The 22920-nt window shown below is 45.4% G+C and overlaps 1 protein-coding gene across 1 annotated transcript in view; it reads right to left on the bottom strand.

The window, feature by feature from the left end:
• Positions 1-2515: 2515 nt before the first annotated feature.
• OTOA (otoancorin) overlaps positions 2516-22920 on the bottom strand; it is a 58613-nt gene continuing 38208 nt past the window's right edge. Inside the window, exons 22-28 of the mRNA XM_045776444.2 lie at positions 20146-20333; positions 17680-17835; positions 10644-10786; positions 10290-10426; positions 9647-9744; positions 6349-6544; positions 2516-3746 (exon numbers count right to left, since the gene is read on the bottom strand). Of these exons, the coding sequence (XP_045632400.2) occupies positions 3676-3746; positions 6349-6544; positions 9647-9744; positions 10290-10426; positions 10644-10786; positions 17680-17835; positions 20146-20333 (989 nt within the window). The 3' untranslated portion in view covers positions 2516-3675. The remainder of the gene's footprint in view (positions 3747-6348; positions 6545-9646; positions 9745-10289; positions 10427-10643; positions 10787-17679; positions 17836-20145; positions 20334-22920) is intronic.

A 22920-nucleotide genomic window follows, 5' to 3' on the forward strand; every position in this document is an offset into this window, starting at 1 on the left:
ACTAGAGTGGCACTTGCCAGTGTGACCCGCTGCTTCCCTGCACACAAGGTTGGGTTCACGTCTGTTCCATATGTCTCCTCATCTACATGTTGCCTCACATGGAGAAGCAACTACTAAATCATGGCTAAATCATGTGAGCCCATTTAAGGTGGCTGTTGGTGGAATCTACCACTTCTGCTCACGTTCCAATAACCAAAGCCCAAAGCAAGCAGTGTTGAGATGCGTGACAAAGTTACATGGCAAAGGCTTGGATGTATAAGCCTAATCAAGGGAGGAATCAAAGGAACTGGGGTCATTTAGGCCACCACACATAGGAATGTTCCAGAGCATTTCAGAGACTGAAGCCAATTCCTTAGTCTTCTCCTGTCTAAGGACAGCCTCTCCCTCCAGGTCCCATCAGCATATTCCTAGTCTAACTTATCAAAGGCCAGGATGGAGGGGAAGACCAGGAAGGCAGGCAAGTTGCAGATATCTGTCCAAAGGTCAGACAAGCCCATATCCCTTTTAGAAACAATCAGTAACTGAGGCATAAAAGCAGAGAAGTATTAAATGAATCCCCTAAAGTGACTGAAAATCCAAGGAGTCACTGGACGCCTGGGATGGATTTATAGAGCTGGTACTCACTCCAACACACACTTTGGAGAGGTCCCACCTCGTCACTCTGTGGCCTGGAAATTCTGCAGCGTTGAATTTTATTTTTTTAATTAATTTAATTTTTAAAATTAAAAAAAAATTTTATACATATGTTTTCCAGGGAAGCAATACAGATGTTTTTAAAGGTAAGAATGGGCAGCAAACGTTTAAGGACAAAGAAATATCAAATACTTAATATTAAGTCCTTTCTGTGTTGTCACTCTCCATCATGACAGCATTTCTTTAGTAAAGCCAGGTACACACACACACACACCCCAAAGACACAGCTACCTCTCCTTGGCCACGCAGCCCATCCCCAGTAGCTGTGGTGACTTCCTGGGCACCAGGACTAGAAAGAATAATGTAATTCTAGTTCCCACTGGCTGGATGGCATACTGAAATTTCAGGAACACTTCAGCCCCCATCAAGCCAGGTTCAGCATCTGGAGTGGGCCTGAAGGTGGGAGTTCCATGAAAGGATCTCACTTGCGTGATATTCAAATATTTGATACCCACGATGGGGCAGGTCCTGACCAATCGGGGCCATGGCCAGTACCCTGTAAACTGCAGGGGAGTCAGTGACCATCCCTGCATGGGTGGCTGGGTGGGGGGGTTGTAAAGATGGAGGCTAGGAATTCAAGGGCAGGGTTGACATTGAAAGGTGAACAGGAGCAGCACCTGGCAGCATGACCTGCTGCTTCCCTGCATGCAAAGGACTGCGCATCTCAACCTGAGACCCCAGGGGTCCTGCAGGGCATAAGCTGGATTTGTCTTCCTGCCTGAGGCAATCACCAATTATATGTGCTGTGAGGCAAGCTGGCCTCCCGCCAGAGAAGGAGGTGAAGGGATTTACAGAATCTCTCTCTGATCTAACTTATTGGAGAAGTTAAAAGATACTCATCCAGGAGGCAGCACAGTGTGAGGTAAAAAGTCAAGATCCCAATCTTTACTATCTGAGGGGCCTTAGACTAGAGTCCCTTAACCTCTCGGGCTCAGGCCCCTCACTTGGAAAATGGGAATCATAACTGCATCCACCTGGAAGAGTTGTGATGAGAACGAAGATAGCTAATGATACAGGCAGAGCCCTTAGAGCAGTGCCTGATGCAGAGCGGGCCCTCTGGGAGCCACCGCTGTCATCTAGCATGGGACAAGGGTCCAGGAATTTAATCAAAACCAAATGATCAGAAGGGAAGGGGAGATGGACCGCCTGGGTGGCTCAATCAGTTAAGCAGCCGATTCTTGATTTTGGTTTAGGTCATGATCTCACAATCCTGGGATGGAGCCCCATGTCGGGCTCCATGCTCAGCAGGGAGTCTGCTTGAGGACTCTCTCTCTCTCCCTCTGACCATGTCCCTGCTCCCATGCACACTCGTGGTCTCTTCCCCCCCAAAAAAAATAAATAAATAAATCTTAAAAAAAAAAAAAAAGGAAGAAGAAGAAGGGAAGGTGAGGCACAAAAGCTCCATGTCATTGGCAGCGTCAAGTCTGACTCAAAGGGAAGTTGTCTTTATTGATGTTCCCCAGGAAAAGCCAAGGCCAAAGGAAGAAGTGGGAATACTGAGCTGGATCCAAGGCTGCTTGGACCCGATCGGAACCTGCACAGACCCATTCTCACGCGACCCCCGTCTCTGATCAGCCAGTCTGGCCCAGCTAAACTGGGGGGCTGGTGCTGCGGGTAACAAGATCAATGATCTGTGATTGAGAAGCCACGTGAGCTACCATTTCCCTGCCGGGATGAACGACGAACCAAATCAGACCCCACAAAGCACCTGTGGGGCCACACCTTCCATATGCCAGTCTTTCAATGTTCTAGAATAACTGCATGTGACATCTGAAAATACACCAGTCTCTACAACACCTACCCATGCTGCTTTTTAAAATCCACCCACCTCTTATGGAACGCCAGAGATGTTTGGGAACTTGGGCAGCCTTTTCATCTTATCTAGATGAGACGTCTACTGTGGACACGTGACCAGAAAGAGAATGCAGGGCATGCTGGTGGCAGAACACAAGTGCCCGGGACACCTAACTGGCTACCTAAGGGAAGTCATGAGAAATAACTCCGATTTTTGTTTTTGAGATGGTGTAACGCCTGGCAGGGGGCAAAGGACACTGCCATCCCCCTTTCCTGAGCCGAAGGCCAACAGCATCCTGCAGATTTCCAGAAGGAACTCCATCCCTCCCAGCCTCCAAAAGGATTGGGCCAGTGGGCTGACTTTGCTCTGCTGGGCAGTAATCACATGGGTGACTGACTTACACTATGTATTTTCTTCTATTTCAACCCATCTCCAAAGCCCAGAGCAACTTAAAACCAGGAGAGCCACCACTTTTGTCAAAAAAGGAATTTTTTGAAAGCTTAACTGGTAATTCCACGGCCATTCATTCAGCTGACTCCCAAGGAAACGGAAGGAATCTGGAAAATGTATTTAAAAATTGATTTAACATTGAGCCGTGTTAAATGTTTTAATTTCCAAGCAATGCAAGGCCCACCAAAACATCAATTAGTCCCAGCAATCAGGCAGGAATATTGGCTTCTGTTGAGGGATTCATTTATTTCAGCCCTGCTAAATATCTAAGAAGGAGAAATCCAATGCAGCCTACAGCTCCGAGGGAGGCACATTAAGCCAGAGAAGAAGCCAGATCAGGCCCTGGCTAAAGTGGTGCCTTTGACAGTGCCTGCCACTCCCTGGCATCTCTCTCTGGAGGGAGGGCAGTAACTTAATAGGTAAGGTCCTCTATGCTATTGACAGAAAACACCCTTCCCTCCCCACAGTTTCTCTGTCTCCAAGCTGGAAAGCAAGAGTGGCTGACAGGGGGCAGAGAATGGCTCCCTGCTGAGGACACAGGCCAGCTTAAGAACTTTCTAAGATAGTTTTTAACAATTACCCTTCCTTTCAGTGCCTTTTAAATTGCAAAGCCCTGGGGTCTCCCTACCCCAGTGGAGGCTGTGGGTTGGGGTAGGGCTCTCACAGTCTGAAGTGCCTCTGTTTCCATTCAGCGGGGCCAGCTGCTCAGGCACTGAAGGGCCATGTGCACGTGCTGCTCACCACACGGTCTTGGGCAGGAGAACCAGTAGAGGACAGGCAAGCCAAGGACCCCAGGTGACAGGGACTCCTAGAAGGAGACAGGAGTGCACACAAGGTCTCAGCAGCCCAGGAGGGTAGACACAGCATGCCGCCAGCTCCCTGGGTCTCCCTCTGCACCACTCGATCTCCCAGAATGCTGCTTGCTCTTCTCAGACACAGGAATAATGACTCCAAAGCAGGGGGCGTTCAGGTGGGAGGGGGGGACGGACGCTGGGGAGTAAAAATTAAATGACATTGTGTGAATCAGCTTGTAGCAGAGCTGCCTTAATCCTAAGAGTCACCTGAGGAGATTGTTAAAAATGCAAATTCCTCAGGGGGTTCAGGTCACAATCTCAGGGTCCTAGCATTGAGACCACTTTGGGCTCCCTACTCAGTGGGAGCTGCTTCTCCCTTTCCCTCTGCCCCAGCCCCCACTCGCGCTCTCTCTCACTTACACACACAATCTCTTTCTCTCTCTCAAATAAATAAATAAAATCTTAGGGAAAAAATGCAGATTCCAGGATCCTCCCCTAGAGACTGTGATTGAGCAAGCCCAGGATGAGGCCCAGGGATCTGTATTTTAAGGATTCCTCCCAGGTGATCCTGATAATGAAGCTTAGGAAACAAGAGATTAAGGGCCTCACCCCAGGAAGGGCCTGTGGAGTGAAGGGAAGGAGAAGGGCATCTAGGGTCCTGCAGGGACACCACTTTCCGACCCTACTGGTTCAAGGGAAATTTGGTCCTGCTTCTCTACAGGGGATTTGGCAATATCCATCAAAATTACAAATGCATGCACCCTCCGACCCAGCAATCCCACTTTGAAGATTTTATCTTGCAGACAGACTCAAACAGATGCAAATGATAAGAGGTTATTCCCTGAAGCCTTGTTCATAATAGTTAAAAAAAGAAAAAGAAAAAAACAGAAATATCCATCTGTATACAGCTGGTTAAATACAGTTACAGTGTAGCCAGAAAATCAACAATTGTACGGCTCCTATGTACAGATACAGAACTGTCGCCAAGATATATTGTTAGGTGAGATATGCAAGGGGCAGAACAAAGGGTATAACAACCTTTTATAAAAGTGCAGAGATAATCTATGGATGTGTATAGACCATCTCCAGATGAATACACAAGAAGCTGCTAACATTACTTGCCTCTGGGGAAGGAAACTAGGTGACGAGGGGACAGGGGACAGAGGCAGACACCTCACTGCATTCCTTTTCAGCCCTTACACATTTTGAATCCTGTGCATTATCTCTTGTGTATGTTATATAATACACACAAAACACAATATTTAAAGATAATTTTTAAATGGGGGCGCCTGGGTGGCTCAGTTGGTTAGGTGTATAACTCTTGATTTCAGTTAGGTCGTGATCTCAGGGTCCTGGGATAGAGCCCTGCATTAGGCTCCACACTCAGTGGGGAGTCTGCTTGGGATTCTCTCTCCCTCTTCCTCTGCCCCTCTCCCCTCTCCCACTCAAATAAATAAATAAATAAGTAAATCTTCAAAGAAAAAATAATAATAGTAGTAAATCAAAGGTCACAGCTCCTGCTTGCAAGTGCCACCTCTGGCCACCTGTGGCTGCAGAATTTGGGAACCCCCAGTTCTCTATCCACAAGGGAAGGCTGGGGCAGACAGAGGGAGAGATTCACATCAGAAAAAGATAGAATGGAGGTTTTGAGCACCAAGTTCTTTTTGCTCACTGAGTATTTGCTCGTGCTGCTCTCTCTACCTGGGACGCTCAGCCCCATGGGACTGAGTCCATATTCTCCCCCAGCCTGGGCTGCAATTTAGACATTACTGTCTTTGGTAAGTTTCTATGGCCACCCCCCAATCCCCCCAAGCCTAGGTCAGCTGTCTCGCCCGTGTGTTCCCTGTCACAGCGCCGGTCATACCACCTCATGGTCACCAGGCTATGTATACCTTCCCTCACCCCCATGCTCGACTGAGAGCTCAGTGAGCACCAAGGACACATCTGGCTTGGTCACTGCCATCTCCCCAGAGCCCAACAGCATGCTTTGTCCAAAGATGGTGCTCACTAAAGATAGAAGGGGTCACAAAGAACTGACAGAGGGGGAAGGAAGAGAGGAATAAGAAAGGCAAGGAAAGCCACACATCCCCAACCACCTTATTCTAGATCAGCCCTAGTTACCACCACCTCCCTCTGCCTCCTTCCTTCCCCAGTTTTCCCAGATGTGAAATCATCTTGTTCATTTACAAGCCAGCCTTACCTGACTTGCTCATCTCTGTATTCCCAGCTCCTGCTTGACGCATAGTAGGTGCCCAATATATACTGGTTGAATTTATTAATTAATACTGGTCAATGAAAGGAGGTAGGATGCAATGGAACCACTGAAATGCATTCAGTCCTGAGGGATTCTGATTCAACGAGTTCTGGGTGGGGTCCATGAAACAGGCTGTTTTACAAGTTCCCCCAGGTGATTTGAAAGCACAACCAGAGTTGAGCGTCATTTACACATGCTTGGTAGGGACTTTGGATTTTTCTTTGAATGCAGAGTCTCTGAAGATTGTGAGAGACCCCACTCTGAATCTTAGGAACCTCCCCGCCCCCGGCCGGGCAGGGGGGTACTAAGGGACAGGGAAGGGGGCTAGGGTGGGGGTCCGGGCAGAGGGTTGTCCCGCTCACCAGGAGGAGAACTGGAAGAAGGGGTCCGGGTGGGACTGGCGCTCGGAGGCGTGTCCCGCCACGAGCGAGTGTTGTCGCCATCTAGTGCCCGCTGGAGGCTCTGCAGTTGCAACGTGCTGAGCTGCCGGCGCTGGGCTGGGGTCACCACCGCGGCGTTCTCGGGGCCCAAGGAGGCGATCTGCTCCGCGGACAGCTCCTGCAGCGGAGAAAGGAGACATAACAAAAGGGGGGGGGGGCAGCGCCCTCAGAGGGGCCCCTCCGCGGCCTTGCCAAACCTCGGTCATCCGCCCAGGGCCAGCACAACTTTGCCATACCCGTGTGTGCTCCTCTTGAGATTTTCCCTTAAAATCACATCGCTCTTTTCACTACTAGAATACATTTATTTTTTAAAAGGAAAATTTTAGGTGGAAATTTCCAAAAATGGAAGACCAGAGTAACCTGCCATCAGTAATCATTAACAATAAGCCAAGAGAAATGAACATTATTGAATTCTAGCTGGCCAATTTGTTGGCCAACAATGTCTGAACCCAAGGCCTCTTAAGAAATAATCATGAAGAGAAGGAGACTTTAAGCGTTATAGAGGTGGCATTTTAGCTCCAAACTGAGACTTCCTCCTTGAAGTAATCAGCATTAAAGGAGAGTTGAAAAGAAAGTCGTGATTTTTCTCACCGTGTGATTTAATGTTGTTTAATTCAGTGCGAGATGCTTCCCCCCACCCCCCACCCAAGGAAGTCTCAAGTCCCCCAGGGACATCTCAAGTCCCCCACCTGAGAAACACTGGCATAGAGGAGAAAACACAAGCCTAAAGGCCAAAGATCTGAATCTGCATCCCTATACTAGCTGTGTGATCTTGAGCAAATTTCACAGCCTCTCTGGGCTTTTGGACTAGATGCAGAGAACTCCTCTCCTGTGTGGATTCTGATCCTCTGGAGTGACCGCCTGCACACCTTGGTGGGGGGGGGGGGCGCAAGGGGGGTGATCCTGCGAGGGCTCAGTGGAGGAAAGGTGTGATAATCTATTAGTGACGTCTGCCACAGCCATTGGAAGTGGGAACTTCTGCCAAGTACACTATGTCTTTGAGGACCCTGAAACAAGAGGTCTACTGAAGTTGCTTCTAGCTCAGAGGACTTGTGGCTAGTTACAGTAGGTCTGGAACGAGATGTGATGGCAGGATTCTGAATTTGTAGAGAGGTGTCTAAAGTCATGCTGCTTATTTTCTAAGGACCCCCAAGATTCTGGGAAAGGGTTATGCCCCCTCATCCACTCCTCTTTCCTTTTTTATCCTCTCCTTATTCTCTGTCTAGGGAGATGTTTCTCTGGAATTGTGTCATTCCCTTGCTTAGAACCCTTTCCTGCCCCCCACTTCCAGGACACGGTTCCAGCTCCTGAAGGTGGCAATGGGGCCCTCATGCTTTGGGCCAAGCCCACCTGTCCAGCTGCTTCCCCCCAGGCACTCTTCACTGCAGGAGAATGAGCACCCATATCTGTAGGCCTCAGGAGGCATCACCTTTCCATCCACTTCCTTCTGCCTGGAACGTTATCTCCGACCTAGGTAACCCGTCATGCAAGGTTGGCATCACCTCTTCCCTCACACACACACACACACACACACACACACACACACACACACACGCATACACACCACAGGTACTCTTCTGGCTTACGCCTTCCATCTACCATTAACACAGAGTCTGTATTCTACAAATTACCTATTTTTCCAATATGGCGAACTTGCAACCCACAGACCAGGTTGAATCTCTAGGCCTACTGGACTGTGCTTTAAAAAAATAAATTTGAAGTGATTGCCAACATTATCAGCAGGTTTCACATGAAAATGGAGACCTCTGGAATCTTAAATAAAATAATTTTAAAAAATTAGAAGGAAGATCCAGCAATATTGGGCCCACATTGTCACACTTCCTTGACGTGCCACAGATGAGAAGCAGCTTCCCCATTTAGACAGGGTTAAGCTTACACAGTTCACCTCGGACTCTACCCGGGCCACAGGCCACAGCACTGTCTTATGTTACTCCTAAAGCCCTGAAGGCGCTAGGTTATACTCCTTCACCAGTGTGACCCCAGGTGCACCTAGGAGTTTCTGAAAAAGACAAATCCCTGAACAAGGAAACAACTACAAAATGCCCTCCAAACAAGACCAAGGGAAAGTGCTCAGCAACATGCCAGCATCCAGAGCCAAGCTGCCTATGCCCTGCAGAAAACCCCAGAGGGGAGGCTCCGTAGCCTTCGGGACTACTATTTATTTCCGGCCAAACAGCTATTTCACCTGCTCTGTGCTGGAAACTGTCCTGTGTTGTGAAGTCGTTCAAGGTCGGCTATCTGTCTCGAAATGAACCAGTGATGGGGCATCACGGGAGTTTGCCCAACCTCGTTTGTGTGTCTTCCACAGTTGTGGTGGCTAGAATTTATTTCCAAGTTACCCAGCAAGCAAGAAACACCAGGGCCACTCCTCATCAGAGCAGACTGTCCCCACCAAACACTCCCCTAAGCTTGTTTGGGGACACAGAGCAAGGACCCCTCACAGACTACCCTGTTTCCCTAACATCAGTTGATCCAACGCCACCTCCTCAATTCCTTCTATAGCAGTTTCTCACCTGTCCTGTTGAGGTTTTCTCAATACTTTTCTTTAAATCAACTAAAATATTTTTACTTCGATTTATTTAAAAAAGGAAATGTTATACAGGTCCATAATCCCTCACCGGCAATTCTGAAGTCCAAAAAAAAAATCTCAAAACTGAAAGTTTTTCCCAAAGTTTAAGACAAACTTATTTGCCTGCAAAACCTGTATTGACGTAAGGCCATTTATAGTCTCTATTTATTCCAATTAGTGTGGCATCACTGACTTCTTCGCAGAAATATTCATGTGTAAGGTGCTTCCCCAGACACTGCTGGGGGTGTTAAATTACATACTGGAGATTCACAGAGTGATCTTTTTAAAATCTGGAAAATTCTGAATTCTGAAATGTATCTGTCCCCAAGGGTTTTAGACAAAGAAATATGAGCCTGTCATACCATCATAAATAGAAAATCAATACCACTTGCTATGAAGAGAGGACAATCATAAAAATAAATACAAATTAAAACATAAAATTTTAAGGAAAAAATGTGTTTAAACCTAAAATTATCTTGTGACCCATTCACTGTTGGCAAAAGCTCTTCTCTGGCCCTATCAGCAGAAATCTGGTCGCAAGCCCCTAGAATCCAAGGCCTGCCATCTGTTCCCCAATGTGATTTGAAATGGGGTCAAGCTCCTATTCTCCTTGAAGAACTGAGTACCTACTTTGAATATCTCATCAGGAAGGCATTTGATTGCTGATGGCTGGAAATATGGCATCAAATCCTTGTCCAGCATTTGGAGCTCTTCCTTAGTTAATCCAGCTGGGGAGAAAAAGGAATCACGAGGGTTTAGTTCAAGCCATCGGAACTCCACTGGTTTATTAATGGTGCTGCATAATGTACAGATCTGTGTGTTCTAGGCAAGCGTCATTCCTTACAAAAAGCCTTGAAAATCACACTGGAGAATCAAGTTCCTTAATCAACTCTGATAAAAAAAAAAAAAAAAAGTGGGTCACATTAGCCCTGATTGGTCTCCTACAACGAAAAGTAGGCCCAGAAGGAGCTTCACTTTATGTAATTTCAGATTGTGTATAAAACTATTTAGAAGTCAATTAAATCACATCCTAAACCACTTTAGTGTGCACAGAACCATCAAGAGAGCTTGTTGAAAGAGCAGATTTGTAGACCCCTCCTCTGCAACCTCAAGTCATGAATCTAGGTTCTACTGGAACTTTAGAGATGTTCACTACATACAGCCAAGGATTCTTTTATTGTTATTATTATTATTTTATTACTATTTTTTTTTGTTTTTGTCCCCAGATGTCAGGTTAGAAAGGGAGAGAAGGCATGTTCGAGGTGCCTCTTACCTGCAATAGTCCCGAGCTCCTGTAGGACAGAGCCGGACCACTCGGTGGGATCACCAAATACAACTTCTGCCTTCCTCTTAAACTCGGCCAAGACATGGGTGCTGCAGAGCAGGGTCCCGATTCTGGCCACCACCACCCTGGTTAAGAGGGAAGGATAAAGTGTGAGCCTGGGAGACTCTCCAGACGGGTGTGCAGAAGGTAGGTAGGCCCAGCTTCCAGAAAGGATCCAGCTGATTCCACTCCTTATTTTAACCCAGAAAAGTGGCAAAGCATCAGAAAGCAGAAAACATCTCACTGAATGAATGAACTGGTTGATCAATCATTTGCCATTTTGAACACTACTGGTTTGGTTACCTGAATTCTGAGATCCTTATGAGGGAGATTTCGGTGACATTCATGGCACACAGGGTTACACCAAGTCCTACTAAGTGGAAGCTCTTCAGATCTCGGATAGTGTAGCCTGAATCCTCCAGGAACCCTTGCAGAATGGATTTAGCCTAGAAAAATAAGGAAGAATAAAAGATGAATTATCCAGGGATGATGAGAACCCCAAGGCCTGAGGGGATAACTGAGTTATAGCTGTAACCTCCTGACCAATCCCCCACTGTACTCCCCTGGACGTAACCCCCCCCCCCATCCAAACCATCCTAGCCATTGCCTCCGGGTTCATGTCCCTAAGGTGCTGCTTCTAGTGAGTACGTCCCCTCATCCGGAGAGGTGTGTTTTGGCAATGAAACTCTTGTACCCTTCACCAGCACTAAAGGAACTTTACCCTGTGTCTGTGTTTGCTAGCTTATTTTCTTCAGTCACTCATGAAATGAGTGCTCATTTAAGTTCTCCTGCATCAGGATCCAAACTTTTCCAGCATGTTTCCAGAACTTTTTTTTTTTTTTAAGATTTATTTATTTGACAGAGAGAGAGAGTGAGAGAGCACGAGTTGGTGGGGCGGGGGTGGGGTGTGAGGGGTGGGGTGCCCTCGGTGATTACAAGAAAGACAGCCTTCTTTCTCTGGAAGGAGAACATTCTTCACTTTGAACTGAACCTTGAAAGGATAAAGGGGGAGACAGCAGAGGGAGCAAGAGAAGAAGGCTCCCCTGCTGAGTAGGGAGCCTGATGTGGGACTCGATCCCAGGACCCTGGGATCATGACCTGAGCCCAAGTCAGACACTTAACCGACTGAGCCACCCAGGCGCTCTGAGTTTCCAGAACTTTCTGACAAAACCTTTTAATAGTCTGCTTTTTTGCCTTAGCTCAAATCAGTCCCTCCATCTGAAATGTGCTTCCTGCCTTCCCAACTGTTAAAATCCAACCATCTTTTTATCTGGAGGGTTCAAGTCAAATGTTACCTTCTTCCTGAAGTCTTCCCTGACGATCTCAGCCATGGTGAATTTTTCTTTCTCTAAAGCCCTACGTTAATAGGTTTGTCCCTCTCTCTTCAATTCCAGAGAGAAGTGTAACAAATGCTTTGGTATTGAAAACCACAAAGGGATCTCTTCAGTGAGCTTTGATTTAAGGGGACTGCTGTGTAGGGTCGCTGAAGTTCTTGCACAGTAGCCATTCATTGTTCATGACTTTCCCTGGAGAGCTACCCCTCCCACACTCTTACTTCACATTGTTCAGGTGGAGCTGACTTCTGAGTTCCAGTGGTGATGCTATGACCCAGTCCTGACTGGTAAAGTCATCTCTTAGCCTGGCTGCCATGATTTGTTATAGACTGGGCCTGTGATCCAGTCAAAACCAACCAGGACTTTGACTGGAATAACTAGGGATATCCTAATTGAAATAGCAGAATAAGACAGCCTTCTTTCTCTGGAAGGAGAACATTCTTCACTTTGAACTGAACCTTGAAAGGATAAACACCTGGATTTGCTAGAATTCACCACATGCAAAGAGCCTGCCTCTGACTGAAGCCAACACAAAGGAAAACAGGGTCAAAAATGGTGAGAGACAGATTCCTGACCATAGTGTTGAAGACTCTGGATCCAGCCATACCTGAACTCTACACTTGAACTTTTCAGTTATGGGAGCCAATAAATTTCTTTGCGTGGTCAAACCACTTTGAGTTGGTTTTTCTGCCACTTGTAATGAAACGACCCTGATTCATTTGATCTACCTATGTTGGACCTGAGGAAGGATTCAAGTCATTCCTTTGGAGATGAGCTGTATAATAAAGTCTGGATGCTTGGTGCTCATAGGGGCAGGTGCAAAAGGTAACAAGAGGACAAGAGTTCACAAGGCAAAGATGGGAAGGAGACATCCAAGAACAAACATCTGAATGGAGGGAGGGTCACAGGGATCCAGTGAGCCTTCCCATATCCTTTTACCATCAGTTCATCCCATCACACAGTCAGAATCATTACAGTGTTAAGAGAAAGTGTTAGCAAAGATTGGGAAATGTGGCGTTGGGTTTCCACTTTTCATGTCTCTTGCCTCCCCATCCCCCAAGTCTGTTTAAATGCTACCTTTCCAGAGAAGACTGCCCGATTCCCCAACCTCAAATAGCCTCCCTCCTTGACTATTTCCATGAACACTTTGCCCATTTTCTGTTATCAATTATCACAATTTTAAAACATTTTTCACTGTGCTCACCTTTTTTGTCTTGTACCACCAAGTAGAATCCCCAGAGACACAAAACATATCCAGCTAGTTCACCATCGTAACCCTACCACTTGGCACAATGCCTGGCACACGGTTCAGTCCGATAAGGACATTTTTAAATGAATGAATGAATATCTGAGTGAGTGATCTATAGAAGTTGTAGGCAATATGTACTCCTTTGAAATGGCATCAGATCGCTGCTTTCACAAGATGGACTGGCTTCAGGGAGATTTCCTGTTTCTGCAAATCAGACTGATCAGTGTCTTCATGAAATTGCCCTCGGTGATTACAAAACTCGCAGGTTCCCCAGGGGAGTTTCAATAGTATCACACTCAGACTTAAGTGTCTCTGAATGGGAATGTACATCCAAAATAATAATAGCTAATATTTCCTGAATGTTTGCATGGACCAGCACTTGACATACACCATCTCATCTAGCCTTTACAACTACCCTGTGAAGTATTTTTTTAAATATTTTATTTATTTACTTATCAGAGGGGGGGGGCAGAAGCAGGGGGAGCAGCAGGCTCCCCACTGAGTAGGGAGCCCAATGCAGGACTCGACTCCAGGACCCTGGGATCATGATCTGAGCCCAAGGCAGACACTTAACCAACTGAGTCACCTAGGCATCCCAGCCCTGAGAAGTAATAATATTATTCTCATTCTCACGGATGAGGAAGCTGAGGCCCAGAGAGGTAAAGTAACTAAGCCACGGCTACACAGCTGGCAAATAACAGTGCTAGGATTAAAACCCAGGCATTCCGACTCCAGAGCCTGTACCCTTAGACAGTGAAGATGTTTGGGTATGAAGAGAAGAAAGAGAGAGATTTGAGGTCACTTTTGAACTTTTTCTATTAAGTCTTCACGATCAGGTTTTATTAGTTGACTCATAACAATTTGTGCTCCCCAACTATCAGGTGTGCACATTTTAAAATGAAAGTGCAAAAATACAATTCAAATAAAATTACTTTGAAGATGCGGTATTAAATTGTCCCTGCCACTGGAACCTGGAAAATGCAAGCTCAGCCTGCAAGGTGATAAGCCAAAATATATTTACTTGAATGACTGGACCAGTGTATCTGTAATGATTCCAAGACAATTAATACTAACACTTCTAGGCAATATTAGCCCTCTGAAAAATGAATAGCTGTAAGACTTCAATCTCTCCATTCATCCCTCTGGCTTCTCTAATAGTTTTTTCTCCCCCTTATATTGGCTTTTAAACTGAACTCTGTTAATGTAGTTCCACCAGGTCTGACTATTAATCTAGAAACATGCATTTAAGGGTTTGATTGGGAGTGAAAGTTGAAGAACTGACTGCAAATGATATATGCAAATGTTAGGTTTTCATATCCTCTTCAAACATATTGATAAATCTCACTGGCATCCATGCGAATTAAAATCGGTGCAAAGGGAAAGAGATACTCTAGTTTCTAAGTTGGATATATTTTTCTGTTTTCTCCCAGACTATAAGTAGAAGGATTTTAATATCCGTGACGTGGCACTTCTCAAACAGTCAAAATCAGTCATTATAGAATGTCGCATGGAAGGAACCTCAGATTGCTGGGTTTAGACTGTCTTGCAAATGAGGCGAGATGCCCGAGAGAGGAAGTGTGGTGGTGGTGATGATGGTGATGATGATGATGATGATGATGATGATGATGATGATGGCGTCAGCGACCACAACAATGAAAACAATTGATTTTGACTGAATACTATGGGCCAGGCATTGTTCAAAATGTTTCACATGTACTGACTTACATAATCCTCATAGCCAGGATCTCCATGCTGCCCAGCTCCAGGGGTGGGGGTGGGGGTGGTGCAATTCACATTGCGTCCTGTTTGAATGGTGCCACTCAGACTTAGGGGACATGGCAATCCTGACTCCAAAAAGCTCATGCGACTAGGGGACACGCATTGGTTTTGCCTGCCCAGCACCCATCCTCCCTTTGTTTGAGAACACCATGCTTTCCCTTGGGTGGACCGCCCTGTATTTGTTTCCTCTTGTTGCCATAACAAACGACTGCAGATTCGGTGGCTTAACACAACACATATTCCCTTACAATTTTGAAAGGTCCTAAGTCCTAAAATGGATCAGCCAGGTGAGTTCCTTCCGGAGGCTCTAGAGAGAATTTATTTCCTTCCTTCTTCTAGCTTCCAGAGCCTGCCTGTAGTCACATCCTCCATCTTCAGACAGCAGCCTAGTGCTTTCAAATCTCTCTCTGTGTCCTTCTGCTCCCATTGTCACACGGCCTCCTGTCTCCTTCTCATAAGGACCCTTGTGATTACACTGGGCTCATCAGGAGAATCATCCTATCTCAAGATCCTTAAATTAATCCGATCCGTAAAATCCCTTTTGCCACATAAGGGAACATCTTCAAAGATCATAGGGATTGGCGCGCAGATGTCTTTGGGGGCCTTATGCAGCCTCCCACACTCCCATTCCCCGCTGTCAGTTCATAGGGCCATGATGAGATGGACTCCACTCCCCGACGCATGCCTGGCCAACCACCATATTCTACTCCCAATCAGTGACTGCTTGGGGTGGGCCATTGCATGATTGGAGTCAATGCTGGGACTTTTTCAAAAATTAATGCAAGAGGGGCACTTTTTTATGGGGATGCTAATTAGATAATATGTAAACCCAGTGTTGAAAATGACGACTGAGGGAGGGCTGCCGGAGCATGAGGATACCACAGAGCAGCTAAAACTCCCCTTTCTAGCAATACAGTGGGTTAACGTCCCTCCCAGTGGAAACAATTAAATTCTGGAGAGAACTTCTTCTTTAACGCATGATGGATTAACTGACACAGAAACCAACCTCCCAAGCAATGAGAACACTGAACAGAATTTATGAAACAACTGTATTCAGACACTGGACAACAGAGGATACAGGACTGTAATCCTGAAAGAGGGAACATAAATAAGGAAAGCCCGAAAATTGCCCTTGCTTATTGCCCAGAAGCAGTTTCCAGGCCAGGGAGCAGGAAAGGGAACCCAAAGAAGCCTGGTCATCCAGATGAGCTGGGAACAGAGATTCAAGGTCAGAGAGGCCAGGGCACCTGTAATCTGTTGGGGGTAAGTACTGGAGAGTAAGAAACTTCGGAGAGAGAGAACACCAAAAGAGAAACTTGGCAGAAGAGAGAGAGGTCTTCCCCTGTCTGGCTGAGTACTGACCTCTCTACACAGGCCAGGAGTGAAATCTACATAAATATCAGGAAGATGCATCAGAATGTGATAGGATGAACAATTCTCAGAGCTCATGTGGAGTTGGAAAGAGATCACATTCCCACCAGCCAGAACAGAGGAGTCTTGAAATACACAGAGCACAGTCTCCAGAAGAATCATGTCTGAATAACAGATAAATTAACTACAGAATTAAGGTCACTCTGGACTCACCCTAATAATGCTCAAAAGGAAGGCTTGGGACACCTGGGTGGCTCAGTTGGTTAAGCATCTGCCTTTGGCTCAGGTCGTGATCCCAGCGTCCTGGGACTGAGACCCCCTCAGGCTCCCTGCTCAGCGGGCAGTCAGCTCCTCCCCTCCCCCAGTTTGTGCTCTCTCTCTCTCTCTCAAATAAATAAATAAAATCTTTAAAAATTTTTTCAATTAATTAACTAATTAATTTTAAAAAAGGAACCTCAAAATCAACCTAATTTGAAAGTAATTTAAATGTATGCCAGTAGTGATCCGAAGGGGCACCTGCACCCCGATGTTTATAACAGCAACTATGGAAAGAGCCCAGATGTCCATCAACAGATGAATGGATAAAGAAGATGTGATATATATATATATATCCCTACATACATATATGCATGCAATGGAATATAATGCAGCCATCCATCAAAAAATATCCATCAAAAAATGAAATCTTGCCATTTGCAAAGACATGGATGGAACTAGAGGGCATTATGCTAAGCGAAATAAGTCAGTCAAAGACAATTATCATATGATCTCCCTGATATGTGGAACCTAAGAAACAAAACAGAAGATCATAGGGGAAGGAAGGGAAAAATAAAACAAGATGAAACCAGAGAAGGAGACAAACCATAAGAGACTCTTAATCATAGGAAGCGGACCGAGGGTTGCTGGAGGCCGGGAGGCAAGGGGGAGGGATGGAGTAACTGGGCGATGGCATGTGATGTAATGAGCACTGGTTATTATATAAGACTGATGAATCACTGACCTCTACCTCTGAAGCCAATAATACATTATATGTTAATTAATCAAATTTATTTATTTATTTTTAAAGACTTTATTTATTTATTTGTCAGAAAGAGAGAGAGAGTGAGAGAGCACAAGCAGAGGGAGGGGCAGGCAGAAGGAGAAGCAGGCTCCCCGCTAAGCAGGCGCCTGATGCAGGACTCGATCCTAGGACCCTGGGATCATGACCCGAGCTGAAGGCAGACACTTAACCAACTGAGCCACCCAGGCGTCCCTAATTAATTGAATTTAAATTTAAAAATTGTTTAAAAAATAAATAAATGCCAGAACAAAGCCCAATAACCTTGGAAGGAGTACAACTAAATCAAACACTCAAAAATGCAGAATTCACAATGCCTGTTAGCTACTCAAAATCACCAGCCTTGCATATAAAATAAAAATACATAACCCATAACTAAGAGAAAAATTAGTCCATAGAAACAGACTCAGAAATAACTGATGACAGAATTAGCAGCCAAGATTTTAAAGCAGTTATTATAAATACTGTATGTTCAAGGACATAAAGGAAAATATACACAAAATTAAGACAAAAATGGAATACTTAAAAGATCAAGCAACATCTACCCACCTGTCCTGGGGTCCATTCTGTCTGCTGGCTTAGGGAAGCCACGGTGTCAATGGAGCTGAGATCCAGCTGTTCCAGCTCACTTTCATTAAGAGTCAGAGCAATGCGCCCCAGAGAGGCGATATGATATTCTTTCCAGTAAGAAGGCAGGTCCCAGACCTTCAAGTGAAAAAAAATCTAGATCAGACTGACCATTACTAACAGTATTTTAAACAAACATAGGGTAAATCTCTTTAATATGTAAAGTTCTTTTATAAATCAATAAGAAAAAGACAACTGCATTTGTTCTAATATATATATATATATACGTATACATACACATATATACACATATACATATACATACACACATATATATGTGCATGCGTGTGTGTATATATAGGCATATATATATACACACACACACAACATGAACAGAACAACTTTATATCATGGGAATTTATTGGTCTGATTTCTCGGCCCTCATCTTGATTTGGCCACATAGAGAGAGGGTCCCTGGCCAGTGGACTAAGGTTTTGTCTAAGATGACAAGGACAACTCAGGGGATGTGGCGGAGGGTGCTACAATCTTCCTTATTGTAGTTTGAGGTTTTGATTTTTTCTGGCTAAAGAGGCCATTTATCTTTGTAAATACAAAACATTTTTGCTTCCTCCAGTTTTCTATTAGTGGTGAAAGAACAGAAACAAAGTTTTACTGATTAAAAAAAAAAAAGACATAAACAAGAAATTCACAAAAGGGGGCGCCTGGGTGGCTCAGTCATTAAGCATCTGCCTTCGGCTCAGGGCATCATCCCAGGGTGCTGGGATCGAGCCCCGCATCGGGTTCCCTGCTCCGCTGGGAGCCTGCTTCTTCCTCTCCCAATCCCCCTGCTTGTGTTCCCTCTCTCTCTGGCTGTCTCTCTCTGTGTCAGATAAATAAATAAAAATCTTTAAAAAAAAATTCACAAAAGAAGAAACAGACATGGAAAAGAGTTCAGTCTTGGTCATAATTTTTTATTATTATTATTTTTTTAAAGATTTTATTCATTTATTCAACAGAGATAGAGACAGCCAGCGAGAGAGAGAACACAAGCAGGGGGAGTGGGAGAGGAAGAAGCAGGCTCATAGCGGAAGAGCCTGATGTGGGGCTCGATCCCGGATCTCCGGGATCACGCCCTGAGCCGAAGGCAGGCGCTCAACCGCCGTGCCACCCAGGCGCCCCTTGGTCATAATTTTTTAAATTGTACATTAACAACAATCAAAGAATACCATGTTAGCCAATCCTATTGACAAGCAATAAAAAGAACAATCATTTGTGGTATTGAAAAGATATGGGGTAAAGGATACCCTCATTTATTTATGTTGAGAATATAAATTGGTTCATACTTTTTGGAAGAGAATTTGGTTATATGTAATAGCTTTTAAGATGTTTATATGCTTTGACCCCAAAATTCCACCTCTGGGAATTTAGCCTAAGTAAAAAATGAGACAAATGCCCCCCAAAATATGTACAAATATGTACCTTGAGGCATTAAAAAAATATAAGCAACCTAAAAGTCTACCAATTTGCTAAATAAATAAGGACCAGAAAAAAAGGACCAACCACAAAATGAAATATTATATAACTATTTAAAATGTTGATATAAATCTATAATTCTGATATGGAAAAATATGCATTTATACTGTTGGGTGTCGACAGCAAGTTATTGAAGAGTGGGTGAGCATGATACTATTTTTTTCCAAATATATGTGTGAGTATACATGAAATATATGCATGAAATATAAAAATACATTTTATACACATACACAGAAGTCTGGAGAGCTTCAGGTGAATATACCAAAACCAGTGCTTTACAATGCTTAACAGTGCTTATCTCTGGGTAGATTATGACAGATTTTCTTGTTTATTATTTTCCAACTTTTCCACAATAAACTTGGGTCATTTATATAAAAAAGAGTTATAAATGTAATTTTAAGGAACTTCATGTCCTAAGCCCACAAGGATAACCAGATATTCTACAACTATCCAAACGGCTGAAATAAGCCACTCAAAGGGAACTTTATAAAGATGGGAAAAGACTCGTAGTCCCCTTTTTACTCCTTCCTGCTATGTTTTCAGACAAATTTGCAATGGATTCTGAGAAACCCTGCTGTAGGCAGCAACTGAGGTTCTCCAAGTGGAGAGAGAAAAGGCACAATTCCTGAAAACCGTCTCAGTCAGAGGAACCAGAGAACATCCACAGAACTTTTCACTGAGTGTCCATGAGATGCCAAGACACATCTCCGTTCTCTGCCACAGCCCTGAGAGGGAGGCACTAGAAATTTCTCAGATGTGGAGAGCATACCTATGGCATGGAGTTGATACAGAGAAATTGCAATGGGACAACACACGTGAGAACTCCCTGAGCTGGGCTCTACGTGCAGCAGTGCTGGGACCGTCGTGCTGGGCTTTCTTCTCTGTTGAATGCTCCCTCCCTGAGGTGGGCTTTACCTGTACTGCCTTCTCCTTTAGGGTCATCAGCTGAGGTGGGCTGAAACCCCTGACGGCCCCCAGAAGCTCCACATGCCTGGTAAACGTGTGTTCCTCCATGCAGAGCAGGTCCTCAGGGGCCCAGCAGGCATTGGCTTCTGCCAACTTGAAGATGTCACCAGAAGAAGGAGCCATGACTCCATGGCAACCTCAAGAATGGGGAGGAACAGAGGAAAGAGAGCTTCAGGGAATGTTAGTTTTTACTGGAATGAGTAACCTCCTTGTCCAGATGGATTTATTCATGAGAGGCAGCGTGGCATAGACATTGAGAGCAGGGACGCGGGGAGCAGCTTGAATCCCACTTCTGCCACTTCTTGCTAATTACCTGGTAACAAAATCATGGAAATGCCAATTTTTTGCACGGCCACATGCACACAGTAGGAACTCTGCAACATTATATTGGGGTTCCAAATTGCCTGGAGGGGAGGGGGAGCTGGTGGTGAACAGTTCTGGCTTCAGATTGAAATCCAAAGCTATTTAGCCCTTCTCTGACTCAGTTCCCTCATCAATAAAATGAGGATAAAATTATCTCATCAAATTTTTGGAAGGATTAAATGTATTATTATATAAGAAACACTTAGAACAATGTCAGGTATACAGTAAGCACTCAATACTAGCAAGCTATTTTTATTAGTTATGTTACCAGCAGCTGCCACCTCATGCATTTGTCTGCAACCCAGAGGTAAGGCTTCCAGAATTACGAGGAAGGAGCACTTCTATCTAACTGTGGTAAGGGTGGGATGCCTGGGTGGCTCAGTCGGTTAAGCGTCTGTCTGCCTTTGGCTTGGGAGTCAGGCTCCCTGCTCAGTGGGGAGTCTGCCTCTCCCTCTGCCTCTCCACCCCACTTGTGTGCACTCCCCCCATATCTCTCAAACAAAATCTTTAAGAGTGGGAAGGGAGAATGATGTGCCATTGTGGAGGCTATGGCCTTCCCACTTTCTGGGAAAGAGGAGAAATGGGCATTTTCCTTCCCAACAAGAGAAGCCCATCCATTTCAGTCTTTGACTAAGTTGAACTTCACCTGGCCAAACCAGTTAACATCATCAACACTACAAATGAGGCTCCTTGTCTGAAGAGCAATCCTGGCTTTCCTGTCAAGGCAGCTGTCCACCCCTGAGGACACAGACTCACCACCTGAGCCCGGGCATCCCCAAGCCCTGTGGCCACTCCCTTCTCACAGCCTCTCGGTGGCAACTCACTGGACTGCAGTCAAGAGGTGAAAGCAGACTAGATCGAAGTCGCCGCGTGTGGTCCTCAAGCATCTATACCACAAAAGACACATCCTTCTTAGACTCCCCCACTTTCCAGTGAAAACAGCATCCAGTGACAGTAGAGAATTAGAGAGGAACAAAGTAGTTATACCATGCAGCAGGGACTTGGTCTTATCCCTGCTGTGGTCCCTGCCTGGCACATGGTAGGCGTTTAGCAAGTATTTGTTGAATGAGTCAACACAGCCACACAAATTAACTAAAACGAAACCAACTAGTAATTCTGCTGATCCATTCATTACTATAAGCATAGCAGTAACAAAACCCAGAACCACTAAAGAAAACTCGGACGATGCAGCTGTAACAGAGTGTCCTCCCCAGAGTGTGGCGAGTCTTACTGTTGCATACCTGCACGCACAGAGCAGGAGGGCTGCCGTGTGCCAGTGGCGATCGCCACCAGCTCTGGGTACAAATCCAAGAGCCATTGCTCACTCCGCAACTTTGGCCAAGTCTCTTAATCTCTCTCCAAACCTCAGCTTTTCTTGTCAAGAAAATGGGAGCAAGCACAGGACAGAGACGCGTGGAGAGAGGACCACCCCAGATAAACATAAATCGGATTGTGACACTTCCTTGCTTGGTGCCTCCATGAGACCCCCAACCCAAAGACAAAGACAAAGTCCTTAGGGCTTCCTTTATAAGGCCCTACATGGCCTTGTCTCCTGTGCACTCCAGCCACACTGGCCCCTCAGGTCCCATCCCTTTCCGTTCCTGTTACACTGCCATTTGCCTGGAAGACTCCAACACCGCATGTCCATGAAGTCCGTGCCCACACTCCCTGGGGCTTTCCTGAAACGTCCCCTTCTCAGTGCAACCTACCTCCACGGTTCTCTTTGCAAATTCTAATCCCCCACCCCCCATTCCCAGACCCCTTCCTTAACTTGCTTTGTTTTCCTTCTTGGCACTTACCATCACACAAAATACTACGTCTTTTACTTACTGTGTGTGTGATTTATTGTCAGGCACTGGCCCCTACGCGCCAGCCCCTTGAAAGTAAGCCCTAAGAGGATAGGGATTTTTGTCTGTTTTGTCCACATAGTCGGTGCTCAATAATTATTTTTTGCAGGAATGAAAGCAAGCACTGACTGCCAGCTATTATTATAATAATTATTATTGGGTCTGATTAACCTTGTCCCCTCCTGCTTGGCACAAGTCTGTGCTCGGTGGGTGCACAAAAATCATAAAAATAGCTAACACTTACGGAGCATTTCCTACATTGTCTGGCACTGTTGTGAACAGCCTTACAGGTTTCTATCCACTAACCCTCCTAACAGCCTAAGGAGATAGGGACTTTCATTCTCGCATCTTACAGAGGATGAACACTGAAGCACAGAGAGGTTAAAGGGCTTACCCGAAGTCCCACAGCCAGTAAGCAATAGACCCAGGGTTCACACCGGGCCAGCCTGGCCCCAGCTCTGCAATATATAGCCACTCAGCCATTTACACCCTTAAGTCAACCCTTTTGAAATGT

Source organism: Ursus americanus, chromosome 2 (genome assembly GCF_024610735.1).
Source record: "Ursus americanus isolate L20-20 chromosome 2, mUrsAme1.1.p, whole genome shotgun sequence".
Lineage (NCBI taxonomy): Eukaryota > Metazoa > Chordata > Mammalia > Carnivora > Ursidae > Ursus > Ursus americanus.